This window comes from Podarcis raffonei, chromosome 16 (assembly GCF_027172205.1).
Source record: "Podarcis raffonei isolate rPodRaf1 chromosome 16, rPodRaf1.pri, whole genome shotgun sequence".
Classification (NCBI taxonomy): Eukaryota; Metazoa; Chordata; class Lepidosauria; order Squamata; family Lacertidae; genus Podarcis; species Podarcis raffonei.
The window spans coordinates 12,970,712-12,994,210 of record NC_070617.1 but is presented as its reverse complement, the minus strand read 5'-3'; the positions used below and the strand labels follow the sequence as shown (position 1 = coordinate 12,994,210).

Below are 23,499 nucleotides of genomic sequence, written 5' to 3'. Positions count from 1 at the left end.
ATACCAGCCTGACGAGAACTAACTTCATATCCCCCTGTTCCCCACAAACAAGCCACTTGACACACAACTCCCAAGTGTTGATGATGAGAGTCCCACATCCCCCAGAGAAGAAGAGGAAGCAGCAAAAACAAACGCATTTAGGGAGGAAATCCCAGAACTGTTTGTTAAGTAACACTTTAGGGATACAACCAAAGATTCCATGGTGTGGGGGGAGAGACTGGAGCTCAGTCAAACATCCATTTTAAAAAAAACCAAAGCAGGTGTTGACATGGGGTTGTAGACAACTAAGTCCTACTCACATAAAACCCACTGGAATTAGCAAATCTAAGCTATTCATGTCTATATACTTCAATGAGTTTCCCTGAGTTTACTGCAGTTTACTTCCCCGAGTTGGCGAGGCTCACTTGATAATGGCAAGAAATAAAGCCCAGTCCTGTAGAATACCCTGCCAGTGGAGATTTAGCAGGCACCTTCTGTGCCAACTTAAACACCTGCTGGATACATTTCGGTTCTGCCAGGTCTATGCAAGCAATTAAGAACACACCTTTCCACAGTGGTTAGCTGGTGTCTATTTTAAACCATTTTTAATGGTTTTCACTATATGGTTGTATATAGTTTTCAATATACAGTTTTATATATTTTTGTTTAATCAGCTTTTCTATTTTTTATGAAGTAGTGGTATATAAATATTTTTCTATAAATAAATACATGATGAGTCTAAGTAGGGCTAGCCTTGGATACAACCCATGGCATCTACACATCTCAACATCAGCGCCAGCTGGCATGGCCAACAATCAGGAATGATGGAAGCTGTAGTCCAACAACATCTGGAGGACGTCAGGTTGGGGAAGGCAAGGTGGGTTGATGACCTGGCTCTCTGACTTCATATAATGCAATTGAGAGTCAATGGCAGAGCAGCTCTGGAACATAAGAAGAGCCCTGGATCAGACCCATCTACTCCAGCATCCTGTTCTCATAGTGGTCAACCTCATGCCCTGGGAAGAAGCCCACAAGGAGGACCTGGGTGCAAGAGCACACTCCTGCCCTGAATTTCCCAGAAAGTGGTATTAAGAGGCATACTGCTTCCAACAACAACAATTATTATTATTTATATGCCACCCAGCTGACTGAGTTGCCCCCAAACATTATGGGTGGCTCCCAATAAAATATTAAAAAGACAATGGAGGTAAACATAGTTGCAATCTGTAGCCTTATCTCCATGAATTGGTCTAATCCCATTTTGAAGCTCTCCATGTTGGTGTGCTTTCTTGCGTCATGTGAGAAGTAATTCCATAGTTTAACTCGGTGTTGTGTGAAGATGCGCTGCCCTACCTCTGTCCTAAATCTTCCATCACTCAGCTTCATGGTCCCCAAGTTCTAATATTATGAGAGAGACAGGGAGAGAGGGAGAGGGAGAGGGAGAGGGAGAGGGAGAGGGAGAGAGAGAGAGAGAGAGAGAGAGAACCTTCCTGCCATCTCCCGTTAAAACAGCCTCAAGTGATAGAGTTGAATAAGACTTGTGACCTTTGAGATTCTCTGCCAATCCCTTTTCGGGGTGCACAGAGTGAATCCTAAATAGGTCTGCTCAGTCATGGATACAGCTCCCGAGCTGCTCAACTGCCTCATTCCTTGAGTCAGAGCGACTGAATCTGTATCCACCGCTCATGTCCTGGTTCATGACTAGGGGCTTCCGGATTTCACAGTCCTGCCCCTGTTAGCATTTGCCGATCGCCATGGGACTTTTTATGGTTTGGGATGGGTTTCTGGAAGACGCCTGTGCGTGATTTTGTTTCATGTGTGTAGATCAGTGCACGCTGACCAATGCACAGTCTTCGCAGCAAGGCTCTATTCCGATGGCATGAGTATCACGACGACCAGTAGATTCTTATCTGCTGCAGCCTTCATCCGCCTTCACAGCTGTTGTATCTTCCACCTGTTCTGCCATTAAGAACTTCTTGGATCATTCTTTGTCTAGCTCCTCCCCTTTGACCTTACAGCCTTGGGTGATCCTGCTGGGAGTACGAGACTCCTGATGGCTTCACTCACAGGGCTCATAGGAACGTGCAAGCCCATTCACCACAACAAGGTGATGATCCAGCAAGTGAGCAATTAGAATATACAATGCTAGTGTGTTTGGAGAAACATTCTGACAGTCTAAAGCAGTTTCATAGGTACGTATTCCATTTGTACATGCATGCATATGAATTGAGTACACACAGGGTTCTGGAGCAGTGGTTTCCAGTGAGTTTTGCTGATTTGCCCAACTAAGATAGAAGAACCACTGGAGGTCCAGCTCCATCTTCAGCCAAGGGAGGGCATGTTTTCTCTTCCAACCCCAAAGGACCAAACTAACAAAGAACAAAGCCCCTCTCTCTTGAGAGATGAGATGAGTAGGGAAAAGAGATCTCCACGTAAATGGGGATGTCAGATGAGCCCTTCTGGAGCAGACCAAAGTCCTATCTAGTCCAGCATTCAATTCTAGCGGTGGCCAATTAGATATCTCTGGGAAGCCAAAAATAGGGCATGAGGATGATAACACTCTCCTGCTCATAATTCTCAACAGCTGGGGGCAAAATTCCCCTCACCCTGGAGGTAGCATATAAATCATCACAGCTAGTACCTGTTAGGAACAGACAGCTTCAAAAGCAGCCAGAGACAGACAGGGAAACAATCTCCATCACCTACTGTGCTGTTCCCAAGACAAAGGATAGATCACTGAACAGAAGGAATAGCATGCACCTATGAAGGTGCTTTTAATTTTGTGACTGCTGTCACCATCTGCAGTGATCATACGACTAAACAACAACAAATGAAAGTGCTTCATGCCAGAAACCACCAAGATTTGGAGAAGGCAAATAACACTCTCTCCTTTCCATAGCTCCTGCAAAAAAATTATTTGACAGAGAAATATATGATTTCCTTCATGGTGGTAAGCAGTTACACCCATTCATTTGCTCCAGATGTTTATTGTTTCATTTATTTTTAAACTATTTGGAACGGGGGATTCCATTGCTAATGAGCTATACATTAGGGTGGAGAAGGATAGTCTAAAGAATGGTGCAACCCAAATTATCTCTTTCCACAGCACAGCAACACTGGAATTCATCAACATCCAGTCAAGCTGAAGATTCAGGACAGAAATAAAGTACTTCCTTCTTCACACAGCACATAGTTAAACTATGGAATTAGTTCCCACAAAATGTAATGATGGCCACCAACTTGGACAACTTTAAGAGAAGATTAGGCAGGTTCGTGGAAGATAAGGTAGGAAGGAATGGCTACTCACCATGATGGCTCTGTTCTCCCTCCACTGCTGAGAACATTGTGCCTCTGAATCAGGGATGTGCAAACATTTTCTTCCGATATTCATTTGCGCTTTCATCATATTCATTTGCGCTGGTATTTTACGATCTGGTGTAATTGCTTTATTTTGCACAAATCTACGGCTTCACTGTCTTTTGCTGCAGAAATGCACATATTTATAACTTTTCTAATGTAGCACACAACAAGCACACATATCTCAACCATCAACTAATATTTGCAAATCTTCCTTGCATGTTCCCTTTCAAAGTTAATAAATTTCCAGAAGGGTAGCCCTGTTAGGTTTGGGGTTTTTTATGGCAAAAACAACACCATAACAACAAAGTGGCTATGGCCATCTATGGCTGCAAACCTAACCATGTCTTCTCAGAAGTAAATTCCATTGAATTTGGTGAGGTCTGTGGGGTTAGGATTCCAGCCACTTCTGCAACTTTGGTTTCACAATTCAGTATAACCTTGTCATCCTTTTTTTCTTTTTTGTGACAAGTGGAGAGACCTTCAAATGGGGGGAAAGGACATGAATTTTAATTTAATTTTACTTCTAGAAAGAAGAATTATGGGTGGTCAAAAATCAGCAGTCAAATCAAGTTGATTCTCCCCATTTTGACAAATATGTTAGGACTTCAACTGTGAAGCACAGGTAAAAGCTGCAAGTAACAAATATTCCACTTCTTTCCATGTGAAAAGAACAAAAATGAGTGGTGCATTCCTTTTTTAAAAAATCACAATAGGCAGCAGATTAAGGTTCAAATGCTAAACCCACTTATCTGGGAGTAATCATCCCTGGATTTAAAGGGTCTTACATCTGAGTAGACATGGTTAGGATTGCAGTATTGGTGCACATAGGCTGCCCTTGGCAACGAACAACACTTCAGAAACAAGAAAAGCAAAGAGGAAGTTGCATACATCAATGAATATGTAAATAATGTACATTGCTAAACAATTTAGATATCTGTTGAGAGAGAGAGAGTTAAAATTTTGATGGTAGAGAACTAAGGGAAAGAGCCTTCACAGCAAAGGGTCAAAGGAACAGATGGAAGCAAATTTGCTTGATAGCCCTTTTTTCAACAGATTCCTCCAACTGAATACCCGTTACTGGGGACCACAAGTGGAAAGAGCGCTGTGGCACTCAGGTTGTGCTTTCAGGCTGACCACAGGATGTTGAAATAGATGGGCCATCGGCCTGATCCAGCAGGGTTTTTTTCCCCCCGATGCTCTTGTAAGCTATAAGGGAGCTGTTACTTCCGCAATGAAATAGCTTGGACCAAAAACTTCAAATAGGAGCTGAAGGTTCCATCCCTTCCTGGCTCTCCATCATACCCTGGTGCCCATTGTGACTGGTGGAGCAGAAGGCAGGAAGCCCACCCACAGATGGGGCCAGGTCCAATGACAGGCAGGGCAGAGCCAATGATCGGTGGAGCCTACTAATACTAGTTTTGTCCCCATCCTCCTCCATGCTGACTTCTACAAGACACTGAGAATGAGGAGGGGGTAGCTGACAGATGGTGCCATTCCCTGGACCAGTTGCAAGTGAGAAATCAGGCAAGTAAAGGCAGACTGGGGCTGGTGGGACAGTGGCCCATTTGCCCATATGGACCAGCCAACACAGGCTTGCACATACTTCCCCATCCTCCTGAGTAGCCTCACATGCAGCTCTGAAACGCCTGCCTGGTTCATCACCTTATCTGTATCAGTGGCCCTTGGAGAATTGAAAAGCCAGACAAGAGCCCCAGTCACAGGTGTGGTGGCCTCTGGTCCTGGGTCAGGGATATCTGACTCACAGGTGCTGCAGAGATCTGCTTGCTACTCTTCACAGACTGAGACTATGGGAACACGGAAAGGAGTACGGTCAGGGGACAGTTCCAAGAGTCAAATAGAGAGGCCTGGAGGGCCAAATTTGACTCTCAAGCCTGAGGTTCCCAATTCCTGAGATTTGTAGAGCTTGGCTAGTAGTTAACACATTTAATTCTTCATGTCAACAGAGCTTTTTTCCAGCTGGAACTCACCGGAACTCAGTTCCGGCACCTCTCAGGTGGGCGCCATTGCCATTCTAAGAGAACAAGGGAGGCGTTCATGGTGAGTTCTGGCACCTCTTCTTCTCAGAAAAACAGCTCTGCATGTCAAGCATGAAATTTACTTTGATAGCTGAGAATTTGAAGTCTTCTGGAAACAGGCAGTGAAAACTGAAGAGGAATCAGTTCCTGGGAACCTTTCTCTCTCCAACATTTATCTCTGCTTAACTCTCTTTTAGTGGCAAAGGTTGAGAGGGAGGATTGGGGACAATTCACTGCAAATGAAAGATAAAGCGAGTTACCAGCAGAGTTTCAGGAAAAGGGAGTTGGATGCTTCTGCTTCCTGGTGTGTTAGCTCATGGTGCCCTCCAGCCTGTCTCTGGAGAAGTCTTCAAGACGGATAGTCGGAATCCAGCTTAGGCAAGAACGATTTATTACCATTGCCGGCTGATTTTTTATTGCAAATGTAACCGAAAGAAAAAAGAAGCAGTGTCAACTCCCATTGACAATAGGAAGGATCAATCAACCCTGATTTAAACGTATATATTAATATAGTCAGTCTACATGTCCAAACAGATAACCAAATGTGATCAGCAATTATAAGATGTGTACTTAAATGTAGAAAGGCCACTAAGATATACAGGTAATTGAGGAAGGGATGGTTGGTATTTATACTTCCAGCTATTGAGTGCAGGTCTTTTACAACCCTAGGGATCAGCATGCAAGAGCTACTTTTGTTTTACTGACTTTTTAATGTTTATTTTATTATTATTAAACAGTATACATGCTTCACAAGCAAGGGCTACTTTTAATGTGGTCTTCTGCAACCATTGTCTCTTTCTCTATGCCCATATTTCATATTTCTCCTGATCTAGGGGAGATGGAAGTCCTCAACCAGACCGAGGTCACGGAGTTCATCATGGTGGGCTTCCCAAACCTCCAGCGCTTCCACAAGCCCCTCTTCCTTTTGCTCCTCCTTGTCTACCTCTTCACCATCTTTGGCAACCTGCTCATTTTCACCATCATCCGCACCGACCCCAAGCTCCACACGCCCATGTACTTTTTCATCAGCATCTTGTCCTTCTTGGAGATCTGGTATACAGCCACCACCATCCCAAAGATGCTCTCCAACCTGCTCAGCGAAAGGAAGAGCATCTCCTTTGCTGGATGCCTCCTGCAAACTTATTTCTTCCACTCGCTGGGGGCCACTGAGTGCTACCTGCTCACAACAATGGCGTACGATCGGTACATTGCCATATGCAACCCTCTCCGCTATCCATCCATCATGACAACCAAGCTGTGTGTTCAAATGGCTGCTGGGTGCTGGATCTGTGGCTTCATGTGTCCTGTCACTGAAGTCATCTTAGTCTCCAAGCTCCCTTTCTGCGGCCCCAATAAGATTGAGCACATCTTCTGCGACTTCCCACCATTGCTCAGCTTGGCCTGCACTGACACCTCCATCAACGTCTTGGTTGACTTTGCGGTCAACGCCTTCATCATCCTAGTGACCTTCCTGCTCATCATGGTCTCCTATGTGAAGATCATCCAGTCCGTCCTGAAGATCCAGGCGGCCGAGAGTCGTGAGAAGGCTTTTTCCACCTGCGCCTCCCACCTGACGGTCGTCCTGCTCTTTTTCGGAAGCATCATTTTTATGTACGTCAGGCTGAAGAAAAGCTATTCTTTGGAATATGACAGAGCATTCGCCGTGATCTATGCCGTCCTCACCCCATTGGTCAACCCAATCATCTATAGCTTGCGGAACCAAGAAATCCTAAGAGCGATAAAGAGGAAGATCAGGATGAATATGGCAGAGCTTCCGTCATGAACTTCACCATCCTCAGCCCATTAGTCAACCCAATTCTCTACAAAAGAGATGGGAAGCCCAAGGACCAAATGCAACCCTCCACACCTCTCTTTCTGGACCTCAGGACTTTCTCAAGGCCACACAACTTCCACATCCACTGTATCAAATGCTAGTCATGCTCAGAGTGGCTCCATTGAAATTATTGGACATGACTAACTTAGTTCCATTAATTCCAATGGGTCTACTCTCAGTAGAACTTAGTAGAGCAATAATAATAATTCTCAGTAGAGTAATGATAATACATGCCAACAGGATTTCCTGGGCTATATACGCTATATGTAAGTTTGGGGCCCCTGCATCCCACCCCCACCCCCACCCCCACCATTTATTGACAAGAACTGCTGCTTGTTTACATATATTAACTTAGCCTAGTCTTCTTCATAAGGCTGTTACAAATATAGATATAGAGGGGGTGTTCATCAAATTTGCAGATGGCGCCAAACTGGGAGGAGTGACTTATACTTCAGAAGATAGAATCAGGATCCAATATGACCTTCCTTAAAAGATTGAATAACTGAGCCTAAACTAACAAAACTGATTTCAGTTGGGACCAAGAAAATCAAGGCGCTAGAAACCAAGCCTTGTGAAGAATGGTGGAGGCAACAGGGTATGTTTAGCCTGGAGAAGAGTGGACTGAGAGTTGATACAATAGCCAGCTTCAAGTATCTGAATGGCTGTCACATGGAAGATATTATTTATTTATTTATTCATTCATTCATTCATTCATTCATACCCCGCCCATCTGGCTGGGCTTCCCCAGCCACTCTGGGCAGCTTCCAACAAAATATTAAAATACAGTAATGCATCAAACATTAAAAGCTTCCCTAAACAGGGATGCCTTCAGATGTCTTCTAAAAGTCTGGTAGTTGTTTTTCTCTTTGACATCTGGTGGGAGGGCGTTCCACAGGGCGGGTGCCACTACCGAGAAAGCCCTCTGCCTGGTTCCCTGTAACTTGGCTTCTCACAGTGAGGGAACTGCCAGAAGGCCCTCGGCGCTGGACCTCAGATGGAGCAAGCCTGTTTTCTGCAGCCCCAGAGGGGAGGACCTTAACCAAAGGATTCAAATTATAAGAAAGGAGATTGCAATGAAACGTTAGGAAGATCTTTCTGACGACAGTGGAACAAGCGTCCTCAGAAGGCGGTGGACTGTCCTTCATTGGAGGTTTTTAAACAGATTCTTTAGCTGTGATTCCTGCGTTGCAAGGGGGCTGTACCAGATGGTCATTTCCAACGCTACAATTCTATTATTCTATAAAAGGGGGGTGGGAAGTAAAATATACACAGCCTTGAACATCTGTGGAATGCCCTCCCATCAGATGTCAAGGAGATCAATAACTATACAACTTTTAGAAGACATCTGAAGGCAGCCCTCTATGTTTCTATATGTGCTGCAACCACCAGAGGGATAGCATTCTTTTGGTTGAGTCCTGCTTGCAGACTTCTTACAAGCATCTGATTGGCCACTGTGGGAACAGGATGCTGGACTAGATGGGCCATTGTCCTGACCCAACAGCGCCCCTCTTGTGTGCTTTTGTAATATCATTCATGCCTCATGTAAAATTTAGGACCCACAGAAAATTTGGTACCCATGTCTTCCAATATATCCTGGTTACTCTAAAAACAGTTTTGCTTTCTGTAATTTATTACAGGGCAGTTAAAGGCTGAATTGTAATGTGTTGCCCTGGGCAAGATAAATCAACTAACAAATGTAATAAAATAAATATCCATCATTCATCAGCAATGCTAGCTGGAACGAAGAGGAAGCAATCAGATATACAGGGTGTTTCTCCTTCTGGAGGAGGAAACTTTTAATTAAAGGCACAGCAGCCTTGAAATGTCTCAATACAATTTGCCTATCTGGTGCTGCAATTACTATTTTCACAAAAATATTTGGCTGTCTCTCTCAAAATAGAGAACATGAGGTATATTCTCAAAAGGCTACTTCCATGGGACGTATAGGCATAATTTAAGCAACCTGTCTGGTAACACACATAACCCTCAAAAGCCCACCCACCCACTTCCATTTGTAAACATGAAAAATATCAAAGTGATTGCTTTACAATAATCCCACCCCCCACTTGATCGCTTTATTTTGTAAGATGCCACTTTCTGACCTGGTAAGAGAGGGGGGAAAACATTTTCACAAACTGGTGCCAAGGGGGTTAAGCCTGGCATAGGGACTGATTCCCAGAAACACTCAGTTTCGATCCAGCCCATTAGGTTTGTAACAATGAGCTCCCGAAGGCCGGTTGCAAAATACATACATAATCCACAGGTAACTCCTGGAATTAGGCAGCCAACCAAGTCCACATTTAAGCCACAGGTTAGAGACCCATTTGATGCCTTCCTGATTCGCTGTTCCCTTGAACCTTTAAATGCTGCAGGAATTTTTTACGAAATGAGAAGGCAGGTAAGTGCCTACTTTGGAAACGCCAGTTCTCTGGTGCTGAGTGTGCTTTCCTAAAAGGGGGAAAACATATTTTGGATTTATTGTGGGTTTCTAATTGGGAAAGCTTCTGCAGTGGAGGGTGCTTTGAATACAGAGCCCTGTTGGGTCAGGACTAAAGGTTCACCCACAGCAGTAATGGGGAACCTCTGTTCCTCCGGATCACAGCTCCCATCATCTCTAAACTTGCTGATTGAGCGGGGCTAACAACACCTGGAATTCTGCAGCTTCCCCCTCCTGGAACAGGTTTTGCTGCCTTTTTCAATGGTGTTCCAAATATGCACAATTTCACTTAAATGCGCAGTGCCTTGGAACGTAACCCCCATGTAAATTGGGAATTGCTTGTATTGTTTCAGAAAGTGCAAATTGGGTAAGCTTGCCTTAAAATGTGAATGGAATGGAATTTCTCCCCCATCCTTAGAGCACACACACACATTTTATTTTCACAACAACCCTGCAAGGAAGATAAGGCCAAGACACAAGCGTAGTTGGCCCAAGACCACCCAGTGGCCAAACATGGATTCGATACCGGGTCTTCCTGTGGAAGTATAATACTGGAGACTAAGAGATAGAGCCAGGGCTTTTTTCGCCAGCTGGAACATGCTGGTACAGTGTTCCGGAAACTATCAGGGACCCCAGAAGTGGAGGGAGAGACCTGACCAGCCTCAGCAAAGCCCTGTTGCACCTCCCCGAAGGAGACATCCTCTACAGACTCCAGAGAGGATCTCCTCATGAGCTGGGGGCACAGCAGGGCTTTGCTGAAGCCAGTGTAGTGGTGTAGTGGTTAAGAGCGGTAGTCTTGCAATCTGGGGAACCGGGTTCGCGTCTCTGCACCTCCACATGCAGCTGCTGGGTGACCTTGGGCTAGTCACACTTCTCTGAAGTCTCTCAGCCCCACTCACCTCACAGAGTGTTTGTTGTGGGGGAGGAAGGGAAAGGAGAATGTTAGCCACTTTGAGACTCCTTCGGGTAGTGATAAAGCGGGATATCAAATCCAAACTCCTCCTCCTCCTCTTCTTCTTCTTCTTCTTCTTCTTCTTCTTCTTCTTCTTCTTCTTCTTCTTCTTCTTCAGCTGCCCAGCTAGTAGCTGGCATGTGGGAAAGCCATACCTCAGCTGAGCAAGCCCCATGGAAAACTAACACAGGAAAATAAAATCTCTCTCTCTCTCTCTCTCTCTCTCTCTCTCTCTCACACACACACACACACACACACACACACACACACACACACCTTTCTTTCTATCTATCTATCTATCTATAGTAAGCAAGGCTAATTAGGTTAATTTGCTCTGAGTTTTTATGCTTGGTGTTTATTTTATTATGATTTATATTGCTTAAAAAATGGTTTATTGTGCCCAGGACCAGGAAAGAGGAACTGGCTACTGCCCTCATGTTGGGCCAGCATTGGGGATCTGTCCTTTTATCACAGTCAGTTGTGGCCCCTGTGCTCATGGCGACAGCTGATGCAGGAGTTGGGTGTGTGAGGAAAGTGAGGTGGTCATGGCTCAGGTGGCTGCAGCCGTGTAAGCAGTAGCAATGGAGTAGGATGAGGTGACATCACCACTGGGGATGGTTAGGGCCTGAATCACACCAAGTTGGGACATGTTAGGCACAACAGTGCAGAGGTGGGGAAGGCAGAAAGGTGAGTTCAAGCAGACCTGGTGTGGCAGCTGAGTATGTGTAGAAGAACAGGAATTGCCTGCAGTGGGTGCAATCCTGCAGGCTCCAGGGATCTGCTTCATCTTTGTATTCCCTGCAGGGAACATGCTAGCAAAGCAATAGCCGCTGGAAAGAAACACACTTTTCTCCTTCTCCCTGCCCCCTGCCCAACTATATAGAGTTTTTTTTTAATGTGATTAAATATTAAACCCCGGTATAAAGGGCTTATAAAGTTCCTAGTCTTGTGCTCATCAGTGTAGAAAGGGCAGTGAAGTCTTCAGATCCTGAAGTCCTTGGAGTCTATCTTTCCAGCCTTGCGGCATTAATACATATTCAATGGATCCTTTTGATGTGCAGGTATCCTGTTGCCACTGTCTCTTTTGCACAACTGTATGTCCACCACTCACATTTCTCCAGATCAGGTTCTAGAGGAGATGGGAATCCTCAACCAGACTGAGGTCACGGAGTTCATCATGATGGGCTTCCCCAGCCTCCAGCCCTTCCACAAGCCCCTCTTCCTTTTGCTCCTCCTCGTCTACCTCTTCACCATCTTCGGCAACCTGCTCGTTTTCACCATCATCCGCACCGACCCCAAGCTCCACACTCCCATGTACTTTTTCGTCAGCGTCTTGTCCTTCTTGGAGATCTGCTACACAGCTGCCACCATCCCAAAGATGCTCTCCAACTTGCTCAGTGAGAGGAAGCGCATCTCGTTCTCCGGCTGCCTCCTACAGATCTACTTCTTCCATTCGTTGGGGGCCACCGAATGCTACCTGCTCACCGTCATGGCTTACGACAGGTACCTGGCCATCTGCAGCCCCTTGCGCTACCCAGCCGTCATGACATCCAAGCTGTGCATCAGATTAGCTGCCAGCTGCTGGGTCTGTGGCTTGCTAGGCCCCATCGCCGAAATCGTCTTGGCTTCCAAGCTCCCTTTCTGCGGACCCAACGAGATCGAGCACATCTTCTGCGACTTCCCACCACTCCTCAGCTTAGCCTGCACCGACACCTCGGTCAACGTCCTGGTCGATTTCACAGTCAACGCTTGCAAGATCCTGGCAACCTTCCTCCTGATCATGACGTCTTACCTGCAGATCATCAGGGCCATCCTTCGGATCCGCTCGGCCACCGGCCGGAAGAAAGCCTTTTCCACATGTGCCGCGCACCTCACTGTGGTCGTGATCTTCTTCGGGAGCATCTTGTTCATGTATGTCCGACTGACGAAAAGTTACTCCTTGGATTATGACAGAGCGCTGGCTGTTGTATACGCTGTCCTGACCCCTTTCCTTAATCCGATTATCTACAGCCTGCGGAACAAAGAAATCAAGGCGGCCTTAAAGAGAACGTTCCACTGCCAGAAAATAATGACTAGAGAAATGGAGCAGCCTTGAGGGAGTGGGGCTGGAAGTAAGGCTGAAATACGTAGGGAGAACACCAAGGCTTTGCTCACACACACACATCCTAGGGCTGTGTGCCTTTAACAGTTCCATGATTGCCCCGCTGAAAATCTAGAATCAACTAGTCGGCGTAGGCCGAGGAGGCTAGTCAGGAGAGCAAAGCAGAGCAGAGCTCTGCCCATGTATCTTTCTGCACCCCAAAAGCCAAAGCTCTGGCCCAGCAGTCCTGTGCGACATCCACAGTTTCCTATTTTCCAAGGATTCCCTGGATTTTCTGCAGGCCAATCACAGCTCTGCATAGCACAGCCAATCACAAGCCTCACTTATGGCCAGCAGGTCCCACCTTTCACCGGTGTCTGTGGAAGTGGAGAAACAGGTGGAATTCTAGGGTGAGTCAAGCCCCAGGAGGCTCCCCTCTCAGTAGGAGGGATATGGGGGCTGTGAGGGAGAAGTGGGGTGAAAGAAAGACAAGAGAGAGAGCAAGTGGTATGAGGAAAGGGCAACAGGGAAAGCTGGTGAGACGCTTCAACCCAGAGGGGGAGGAATTGAAGTATCGGGGGTGGTTAGGAAAGTTGTTGTTGTTGTTGTTGTTGTTTAGTTGTTTAGTCATGTCCGACTCTTCGTGACCCCATGGACCAGAGCACGCCAGGCACCTCTGTCCTCCACTACTTCCCACAGTTTGGTCAAACTCATGCTGGTAACCTCGAAAACACTATCCAACCATCTCGTCCTCTGTCGCCCCCTTCTCCTTGTGCCCTCCATCTTTCCCAGCATCAGTGTCTTCTCCAGGGAGTCTTCTCTTCTCATGAGGTGGCCAAAGTACTGGAGCCTCAGCTTCACGATCTGTCCTTCCAGTGAGCACTCAGGGCTGATTTCCTTAAGAATGGATGCGTTTGATCTTCTTGCAGTCCATGGGACTCTCAAGAGTCTTCTCCAGCACCATAATTCAAAAGCATCAATTCTTCGGCGATCAGCCTTCTTTATGGTTCAGCCTTCTTTATGGTTAGGAAAGTTGAGGGAGCAGGGTTTCCAATAAGACAAGGAACCTTTGCAAAGGGAAGGTTGTGGGAGCCTTATTGTGGGGTACTTACCTGAGGAAATAAAACATAGAAATCATGGGGTCCATGGTTATAAGGTAGTCCCTGACTATCCTTGGGAGTGATGATGGGGTTGGGGTGTGACTGGCAGGTAATTAATTATAGTAATAATCTGAGCACAGAATCCAAATAATAATTGCATTCTTATCTATGCATTCACAAGTTAGTTCAGTTCACATAAAAATGTGGTCCAAACAAGATTATCTTCCATCTTCACTACCTCCCCCCCCCCACACACACACCCTACAAAGACTCCCCGGAGCTCTGTCCATGGTCCTGATGCCACTCCTAACTTGAACTGTCTGCCCACTTCTGCTTCCTCTCTAAAATTACTTCAGTCAACCCTTTTCAAGAATTGAAGCTCTTCTCCACCTCTGGTCAATGGCTTTTCTGGTGGTCTCAGCCTGGAACAGGACACATTCACAAACGAATGAGCAGTTTGGTTTTAAATATATATGTTTTTAATAAAATGTTAGCTTGAAACAGTATTATTGAACATTTTAAAGAAAAACACATTTACGTGCACATCAGTTCCCATACCTGGAGCATCTAAATATCACTGGGGAGCAGTTTATGTCAACAGGAGCATTTCAAAGATGGCAGAGCAAAAGGATTTGGGTGTGGCGAACAGAGCCTAGGTTTCCGCAGTCTAGCAGTCAGTAACGCAGGGTTGTGTTGGAAGGAAAAAGGATCGGCTGAGTACAACCCCCGGAACCAGCCCCCCACAACCACACAAAAATCACAAAAATCCCCACATCTCTTCAAGAAGCCTTGTGCCGCTAAGGAAACAGAATCATCAGGAAATGGCCAGAGGACAGTCCTCTATGTCCACATAACAGGTCAAATTGAATACTGCAAGCAGATGTTGATCATGAAACCACTAAGGGTGAGAGTTGCTCAGAGGCCAGCCCTTTACGTCCAGATCAACAGCAACGATGATTGCTGCGAAGACCCTGTAATGACAGCAAAACTTTTTGAGCAGAGCTCTCTGTGACCACAAGAAGAGGCAATAAATAAACTCCCTGGAGAAGGAGGACAAGTCAGAGCTCAGCTCCAATGATTGCTAAACAGGCAGCAGTGAAATTGGTGAGGGTTTTTAATAAGACTGACCAGCTGCAGATGAGATTCACGGGATGTTGGCCAAGCTATCCCAGTCATTAGGCAGGGTGAAGCCACTTCCTCAGGTGGCGGAATCCCCCCAGCTGGCATGCCCACAGGTGACCTGGCTGCCCAGCTGCCTCTGCCAGTGGCAGAGAAGCAGCATCACTGCCAGCTTTGATTTTGAGCAAGATCATGTCTATTTGGGGTGAGATATCTCCCCAAATCAGCGCCATCTTGCTTGGAATCTGCACCAATGGCAGTAGTGCTTGCTTCTCCGCCGGTGGCAGATACAGCAGGGCACACAGTGGCAACAGAGCAGAGGAAACAGGGCATGGCGGGAGCAGCGGCAGGGCAGGACAGCATTTCCCATTTTGCCTCAAGTGGGAAAACCAGACACACCAGCCCTGGGGGTTGGCCAAAGCTTCCAAGACCACATAAGTGATGTGAGATAAGCTGCAAGGTGGCTTCCTCTGGGGGGTCACCATATAAGGCCTCAATAACTACCGCATGGAAGATGGAATGAACTTGTCAGGGAACTGCCATTGAAAGGGGGGAGGGGGCACAAGAATACAGGGAGCCTCTGACGTTGCTCAGAAGCAGCTCTTCGTCAGACAGTGGAGAGAGCTGTCAAAGGCTTAGTGCTGTCCAGCTGGCCATAGATAAGACTCCGGGCTCCCAGCCAGTTCCAAACAATTGATTTATTTGACAAAGTTCAAACGTACAACTCCAGCGTGTCCATTAGCCTCCTTCCCCTTGTGCGCAGTTGCTCCCTCTAATCTTACTTCCTTCTTTTCCGCACCCAGCATGCAAGTCTGCGAAAACTCCTCCCCTTACTTCCTCTGTGTACAGCATGACTTGTCCCAGGCTCATCCTCCTCCCCCTCTACGTCAGACTGACTGTCAGACGACAAGCTGCTGATAATCTCTTTAGGCTCTCTATAACTGCTAGTTTCTGTCCTTTCATCTTTTCCCGTTTGCCTCTCCCTGACAAGAGCCACACCTCCAGTGAAGCAGGGGGGGGAAGGAGGAGCAAGGCGAGGGAAAGGGTCACCGATGCTACTGTGAGCCCAAGCGCTTCGCTTAGCCTTGTTGGTCAGGAAACAGACATGCCGCTTCCGTAGCCCAGTTTTCGCAGAGGGATGAAACGGAAGGAGGGGAGGCAGAGATTTGGGGTGTCTAAGTTCTTATGTTGGGGGAGAAACCAGAAGGGGCCACTCCCGGAAGCTGCAAGTGACTGAGACAGGCATGAACTTTGGGTTTCTGCACTGTACATAGTTTGCACTAAATAAAACCTGTAAAAGACAAGTCAGAGTCCTGGCTGTTTACTTGCAAGCAACCACCTGCAAACCTGACAGAACTAATTGGTCTTCCACAGTGATGAATAGGTGTTTGTTTGCAGGAAGAAATGAGTGCCACAAACAGGCAGGTAAAAACAAAAGGGCAATAGCTCCGTGGTGATTGTTGTTGTCATCATCATCATCATCATTTTATTTATATGCTGCTCATCTGACTGGGTTGCCACCAGCCACTCTGGGGAGCTCCCAACAAAATATTAAAAACACAATAAAACATCAACCATTAAAAACTTCCCTGAACAGGGCAGCCTTCAGACGTCTTCTAAAAGCCAAACAGTTGTTTATCTGGTTGACATCTGATGGGACAGCATTCCATAGGGTGGCTGCCACTACAGAAAAGACCCTCTGCCTGGTTCCCTGTAGCTTCACATCTTGCAATGAGGGAACCACCAGAAGGCCCTCATCCCCGGCATCTTCAGGCTGGGTTGAAAGAGACTCCTGCCCAAAATCCCAGACAGCCGCTGCCAGTCAGTGTGGACAATACTGAGCTGGATAGACCAACCGTCTGATGCAGCTTCCTATATTCCTAAGGGGCTGGAGATGTTTCCACATCATTGTAATGGGTGGCAATTCATGCGAGAAAAGCCATTGCATTGGGAATCCCACCGATGGGAGGGGGAAAGGAAATCCCCTTGACAAGGGCCAAGTTGAAAGCACAAAAACCCACCCACTCCAGTATCTCAGAGCTGCTTGCTGAGTTTGCGCACTTGTCTCTCGCGGGCTTCGAAAGCTATCTTGGCATCCATCAGCTCGGCCAGAGCCTTGCGTATTGCCTCCATTTCCTGCTCTGCCTGCTCGTAGTTCCGGGCCAGCTCCCGGTTCTCCTGCTGCAGCTGCTCAAGGATCAACGTGACGTCCTGGTTCTGCCGCCTGCAGCGGTTCTTGAGCTGCTCTGCTTCAGCAAGCAAGGTCTCCACCGTCTTGATCATGGACTCAATCTGCTCCCTGGACATCGCTGCAAAAGGGGAACATGAATATTTTGCCTAATTCTTTTAGAAAGAGGAGCTCTTGGGTCAGATCAAGGAGCCACCAAGTCGGTTTGGCCTGGTCCATTAGAGCAAATGAGGCACTGCCCTACCAAAGCTCAGCCAGCCAGCCAGACCCCATATTCCTGCCTTCGTACTAACAACCAGTCACTGCAGATGGTGCTGCCTGTCAGCTCCTTCCTCCTTAGAATACATTCACACACCATACATCAGGCTTCCTCAGCCTCGGTCCTCCAGATGTTTTTGGCCTACAACTCCCATGATCCCTAGCTAGCAGGACCAGTGGTCAGGGATGATGGGAATTGTAGTCTCAAAACAGCTGGAGGGTCGAGGTTGAGGAAGCCTGCCATACATTGAAAGCACAATGATTCCACTTTAAAGAGGCATGGCTTCCCGCAAAGAATTATGGGAGCTGTGGTCTGTTAAGAATGCTGAGAGTTGTTAAGAGGCCTCTATTTCCTCCCCCCTCCCCCTGAAAAAAACTACGATTCCCAGAGTGCCCTGGGCAGGAGGGTTGGTTGGTAAACAACTCTCAGCAAGAGCCAGTGACAGGCAGAGCCACTAATTATAGTTTTGTCCCCATCCTGCTCCTCTCTGCCAAATTCTACAGGGGGCAACACTGAGACTAAGGGGTAGGAAGAACCTGGCAAGCAGGGCCATCGCTTGGTTTGGTTATAAGAAAGAAGGCAAGCAGTTGGGGGTTTACTGAGGACAGGCTGATGCTGGTGGAGCAGTGCCCCACTTGTCCTAATGGACCAGACTCCACTGCAGATCAGTGCAAGCAATCCACTAGTCCAGAACTGGCTGCGGATCTCCAAGATCTTAGACAGAGAGAAGCTTCCTGCTGCTTGATCCTTTTAAAAGGAGATGCCAGCTGGGATTGAAGCTGGGACCTTCTGTATACAAAGCAGATTGAACTATGGTCCCTGCCCTGGAACTGATACCACAACAGCACAGGTTCAGTACTGTCTGCTCTGACCAGCAACTACTCCCCAGCATCTCAAGCAGAAAGAGAGTCTCTCCCACCATCCTGCCACCTGACTTTTTAAACTAGAAATTCTGGAGACTGAGCTTAATACTTTCTACATGCAAAGTGTCTCCCTTCCATGGTGCTTTTGTCTCTTCCCAACTAAGAAGATCTCCAGGATCTGACAGGGGTCGTTCCCATAATTTGCTCTCAGGTCTTTGTAACTTGAGATGCCAGGGATTGAACCCAGAACCTTTTGCAGCTGTCCTGCCACTGAGCTAACCAGCCCTTCCCTCAGGCCCGAGGCAGTTTCAGTTTTTATAAGACAGTGTCAGTTCTTTGACTTGAAAGAAACCAAAAGACATGGAAGGCTCTTTAAGAGTGGTCCAGTAAACTACTGAGATGCCATATTCTGCAACTGTTGAATTTCCCAATTGATGCTGAAAGGCAGTCCCACATAGAGCAGATTTAATTAGAGTGACATTATTATAATAATTATTATTAATAAGCATATTAGTTCCCTTTTTTTACAAAAGTAACTCAGAGACTCGCACCAATAATTAAAAAATAATGAACCTGTCAATTATGATACTCCCAGTTTCTCAGGAAAACATCTGTTCACGTTTCTGCAGTGGTGTGTGATTCTTTCTTTGAATAAAAGCAACGTAGTGGAAGTTTGTCAGTATTTTAGTGAGAAGAATTTCTCCTCATGGGCATATTTTTCTATGTAGCTTTGGCTGATACCTTTGCACAAGAATTCTCTCTAACTAAATGCATTTCTGTATGCTATTTTCACTAATGTATGACCTGTGGAAAGACAGGCAGACATAGTTGGTTAGAGAACTTCACTGTAAAATTCAGAGAATTTTACAAGGTAGCTTTGTTTGGGTTCACATATTGATTTGAGAAGTGCAAATCAGGTCGTTTCTCATTCAAATGCAAACAAAATTATAATTCTCCTCCATCCCTACATTGACATCTACCAAGGAGAGGGGGGGCGTTTATGGCTATAAAGCAGAAGGCCTCAGATTATGGGCTACTCCTCATCCCCTCCCCAACACACCTCAGGTCTTGCCCCTCAGGAAAAGCTGCTCACTCACCAGCTGGGCTGCAGGAAGGCCTGAAGTAAGAGTTGAAAGAGAAAAATCCGTCCAGCTTTCCTGCTTAAGACGCTCAACCTAAGCAACTGGGTCTAAGCAAAAGGGGCCTTGACTCCTTCCACACTGTCAGGCCACAGGAAGGATGCTTGATCGATCAGCTCATCAACATGAGGGTCCCTGAGTTTTCCCAGACAGCGACACGGAAGCAGATGCAAAGGATTGAGGGAAGGGATTAAGGCAAGCTAAATCCAGCTGAACATTCAGAGGCTTTACTGCCTGCCTGCTCTCCCGACAATCCGTGGCCTGAGCCTCGACTCCAGTTAGGGAGGAATGAAAGCAAAGAACCATCAACTCTTTCCCCTTGGAGAACGCTTAGATCCTCTAGCTCCCCAGAATGCTCTGGGGTCTGGGGAGATCTCAAGCAAAGCAATAGCAGAGCATCCTTCCGCCTGTAAGTGAATGGGGCAGGTAAACAAAGGATTCCTTCACTCTCTGTGCAAAATGAGAAAAGCGGTCTCCTTAGGGCAGTGGGGCCTGGACAAATTTTTTGAGGACTTTGACATTCGCAGGGAAACCAAAATGCTTGTTTGCTATTGTACGACAAACCTTACTGTATCCTTGTGAAACATGGGCCACTTATAAACGTCATCTCCAACTCCTCGAAAGATTCCATCAACGGTGTCTCTGAAAAATTTTACACATCACTTGGGAATACAGGCAAACAATGCCAGTGTACTGGAAGAAGCAAAGATCACCAGTGTTGAAGCAATGATTCTTCAACATCAACTTTGTTGGACTAGTCATGTTGTTTGGCTGTCTGATCATCATCTTCCAAAGCAACTACTCTATTCTGAACTTAAAATGGAAAGCATAATGGTGGTGGTCAACAGAGGTTCAAAGACTCTCTCAAGGCAAATCTTTAAAAATGTAGTATAAACACTGACAACTGGGAAACACTGGCCTGTGAGCGCTCCAATTGGAGAACAGCCTTTACCAGAGGTGTCATGGGCTTTGAAGACACTCGAACTCAGGATGAAAGAGAGAAATGTGCTAAGAGGAAGACACACTTGGCAAACCCTCACCATGATCAACTCCCGTCCAGAAACCTCAGTCCCCACTGTGGAAGGATGTGTGGATCCAGAATTGGCCTCCACAGTCTCTTATGGACTCGCTGTTAAAACCATGTTTATGGAAGACAATCTTACTTGGCTATGAGTGATCATCTAAGAAGAAGAAGCCACTTTGCCCCACCCACCCAAGCAGCCCTTTCAATCCAAGGGCTGCATGCCTTAGTCAGCAGCCTTCTAAAGGCCACATGCTGAGTGGGGCAAAGGATTCAACTCTTATAATAAATAATAATAATAATAATAATAATAATAATAATAATAATAATAGTAATATTTTATTTATATCCCGCCCTCCCCAGCCAAAGCCGTGCTCAGAGCGGCTAACAACAATAAAAGTAACACAGCATTCTAAAATCAATTCATTTTAAAATCAAACCAGAATCAAATTAATGGCAACCATTGGGCTAGAGTTCTATGAGGATTACCAAAGGAGGGGGTCAGACTGTGCCTTGGCCAAAGGCCTGGTGGAACAGCTCTGTCTTGCAGGCCCTGCAGAAAGATGTCAAGTCCTGCAGGGCCCTAGTCTCTTGTGACAGAGCGTTCCACCAGATCGGGGCCACAGCCGGAAAAACCCTGGCTCTGGTTGAGGCCAGCCTAACCTCCCCGTGGCTCGGGACCTCTAAGATGTTTTTGTTTGAAGACCGTAAGGTCCTCTGTGGGACATACCAGGAGAGGCGGTCCTGTAGGTACGAGGGTCCTAGACTGTATAGGGCTTTAAAGGTTAAAACCAGCCACACTCACAAGTCAGATGGTTTCACGGACCGGTTGGGCGCAGAGGAATGGTAGGAGCAACCAGCTGGGGAACTCCCCAAGAGCAGAAGGCTCAGAGCCAGGGGAGTGGTGGTGGGACGACAATGAGTGGTCAGAGAGAGAATAGGGAGAAGACTAGGAAGCGGAAGTGTCAGAAGCTGAAGGAGTAACAGGGCTTAGTGAGCAGGGGGAGTCTGTGGCAGAGATAAGTCCAGAATCAGAGGCAAAGGCAGAAACAGAAGCAGGAGAGGAGGAGGAGGGAGTCCAAGAGACAGAGATGGGTCTGACTGCTGAAGAGGCACGGGTGTCTCCCCTTCCTGCTGCAACAAGCTCCCCTCCTGCCTGGTCTCCCAGAACCAGGAGAGGCATGAAGAGGGCAGGGGGAAAGAGAGCTTCACGCAGGGGCAGTCTCAGATTGCTTGGGGAAACCCTGGAGAGGAGGGGACTTAGGCAGCTGTGGGGAGGCAGGGACCTTCCGTCTCTGCAACTGCTTCATGGGGGCAAGACCTGCCAGTGATGAGTTGCTGTGCTCATTAGGCCTGACACTCCTGTGCAGATCCTGTTTTTGCTAATAAAGAGTTAACTCCACTTGCTCAGGGTAATTTACTGCTGGCTTGCTCCTCTCAGATGGGCCTCTCTCCATCCAGAACACTAATTGACTAGAAGTGCTCAACTTGCAGTAACATAAATTGTTTTTGCACATGGAGGTGTTTTTTTAATTGCTTTTACATGTGAGAGCATTTTTTTATTTTGTGTGTATGTTTTTTAATGGTTATAATTGTTTTTTCCGTATGAAATGGTGCAATTGTTTTTACGGCTGGTGTTTTTGTTGTGAAATCGCTTTGGGATATTTTTACGGGAAGAGATTCGTTGAGTTAAATAGTTTTTTTTTTAAGTTGTACCAATACATGGCAATATGCAAATGGTGTGCTAATCAACATTCCCTTCTGTTTTTACTCTCTCTCTCTTTTAGCATGCTTTGTTGGCTGCTTTGATGACACAATCCCCTTTCTGAGAGGATTTCTGTTCTCTGCAACCACCCACTCTGACTTCTCTCTCTTTCTCTCTTGCTCTCCCCAGCTGGAGCATGCTCCCAAACTCTAAAAGCACCCTTCGGTAATCTTCCTAGTCTTTCTGCTCTGCCACCTTTACAATCCCATTATCCCTGGCCATTAAGAGAGAGAGAGAGAGAAAGAATCTATTTACCTATCTATGGAGAGAGAGAGCTCTTTGCCCCAGGAAGGGCTTATCTTTCAGGGCTTCCTCTTTTGCTAGCTACCTAGGAATAGCTCCATCGATTTACGTTTACATCCAGGGAAATGGATCCCTATCACAGTTGGCCTCAGGAATCCTCCAGTGACTTCACAGGCTGTTTCAGAAGAGGAGGGGGGCTGAGCTGTATATGAATAAATAAAATTATTATTATTATTATTATTATTATTATTATTATTATTATTATTATTATTATTTTATACCCCACCCATCTGGCTGGGTTTCCCCAGCCACTCTGGGCGACTCCCAACAAAATATTAAAAACCCAATAAAACATCAAACATTAAAAACTTCCCTAAACATCGCTGTTGGTGATGAGGGGGAATATTGTGGTATTTTGTAAACTGATGGTCAAGAAACTCACCTGGCTCAAGGGGTTAAATCTGGCCGTCTGGGCCTTTCTGAGTGGCCCTCAAAACTCTCCTCAGACCACAACCCCTCACTGGGCCTGCTTCACACCCAAGTGTTCTTACCAGGTTCAATGGTGTCCACAGTTAGCACCCAGGTAAATGGACTTGGTTGCCTGGATGGAGGTCGAAGGATGGTGTGTGGGGATGTAAACTATCCTACACACCAAGGCAAAATTTGCATTTCTAGCTCTGCCTACTTTTGCCTCTTGCCCCACCCACCACCAATATGTGGCCCTCAGAATGTCATGGCCCTTGAGTTGAAAAATAATTCCCCACCCCTGTTGCAAACTATGGGTGCCTTCTTTTTGTTGTTGCAAAAATTAAAACGGGCCTTTCTAAGCATGTGTGTTTTTTTAACCAGAGACTCATGTGGGGCATGTTGCCAAATGAACCAAAAATGAAGGGAGGAAAAGCTGCTATCTTTGGGGACAGACTCTGTTCTTATGACTTGAGCAGAAGCCGGGCAGACAAAAAATTAGCAGGTGTTGCTTTTCCATGTCAACTACCATGTTTCTGCATGGCTAGCTGCTATTAAAGGGTCAGAGAAAGAATGTGGCAACCCCAGGAGAAGAGAGCAGGGTTCGAATAGGAGGCCTACTCTCCTTGGGGTGACCCATGGGTTGTTGCCGGAAGAGA

General features: G+C 46.5%; 3 protein-coding genes across 3 annotated transcripts in view; 2 read left to right on the top strand and 1 right to left on the bottom strand.

Moving 5' to 3' along the window:
• Positions 1-23,499, bottom strand: part of LOC128403931 (dual specificity protein phosphatase 10-like) — a 259,214-nt gene that overhangs the window by 61,659 nt on the left and 174,056 nt on the right. The gene's annotated exons all lie outside the window — the stretch shown is intronic.
• On the top strand, positions 6,169-7,400 carry LOC128403937 (olfactory receptor 6N2-like). Its single transcript, XM_053369129.1, has one exon. It carries the CDS (start codon positions 6,178-6,180, stop codon positions 7,156-7,158), a length of 981 nt encoding a protein of 326 aa, XP_053225104.1. The 5' UTR covers positions 6,169-6,177; the 3' UTR covers positions 7,159-7,400.
• Positions 11,737-12,693, top strand: LOC128404275 (olfactory receptor 6N1-like). Its single transcript, XM_053369768.1, has one exon. It carries the CDS (start codon positions 11,737-11,739, stop codon positions 12,691-12,693), a length of 957 nt encoding a protein of 318 aa, XP_053225743.1.

Excerpts from the sequence above, each read along its gene's own strand:
- LOC128404275 (XM_053369768.1), top strand. The coding sequence starts at position 11,737 with ATGGGAATCCTCAACCAGACTGAGGTCACGGAGTTCATCATGATGGGC.
- LOC128403937 (XM_053369129.1), top strand. The coding sequence starts at position 6,178 with ATGCCCATATTTCATATTTCTCCTGATCTAGGGGAGATGGAAGTCCTC.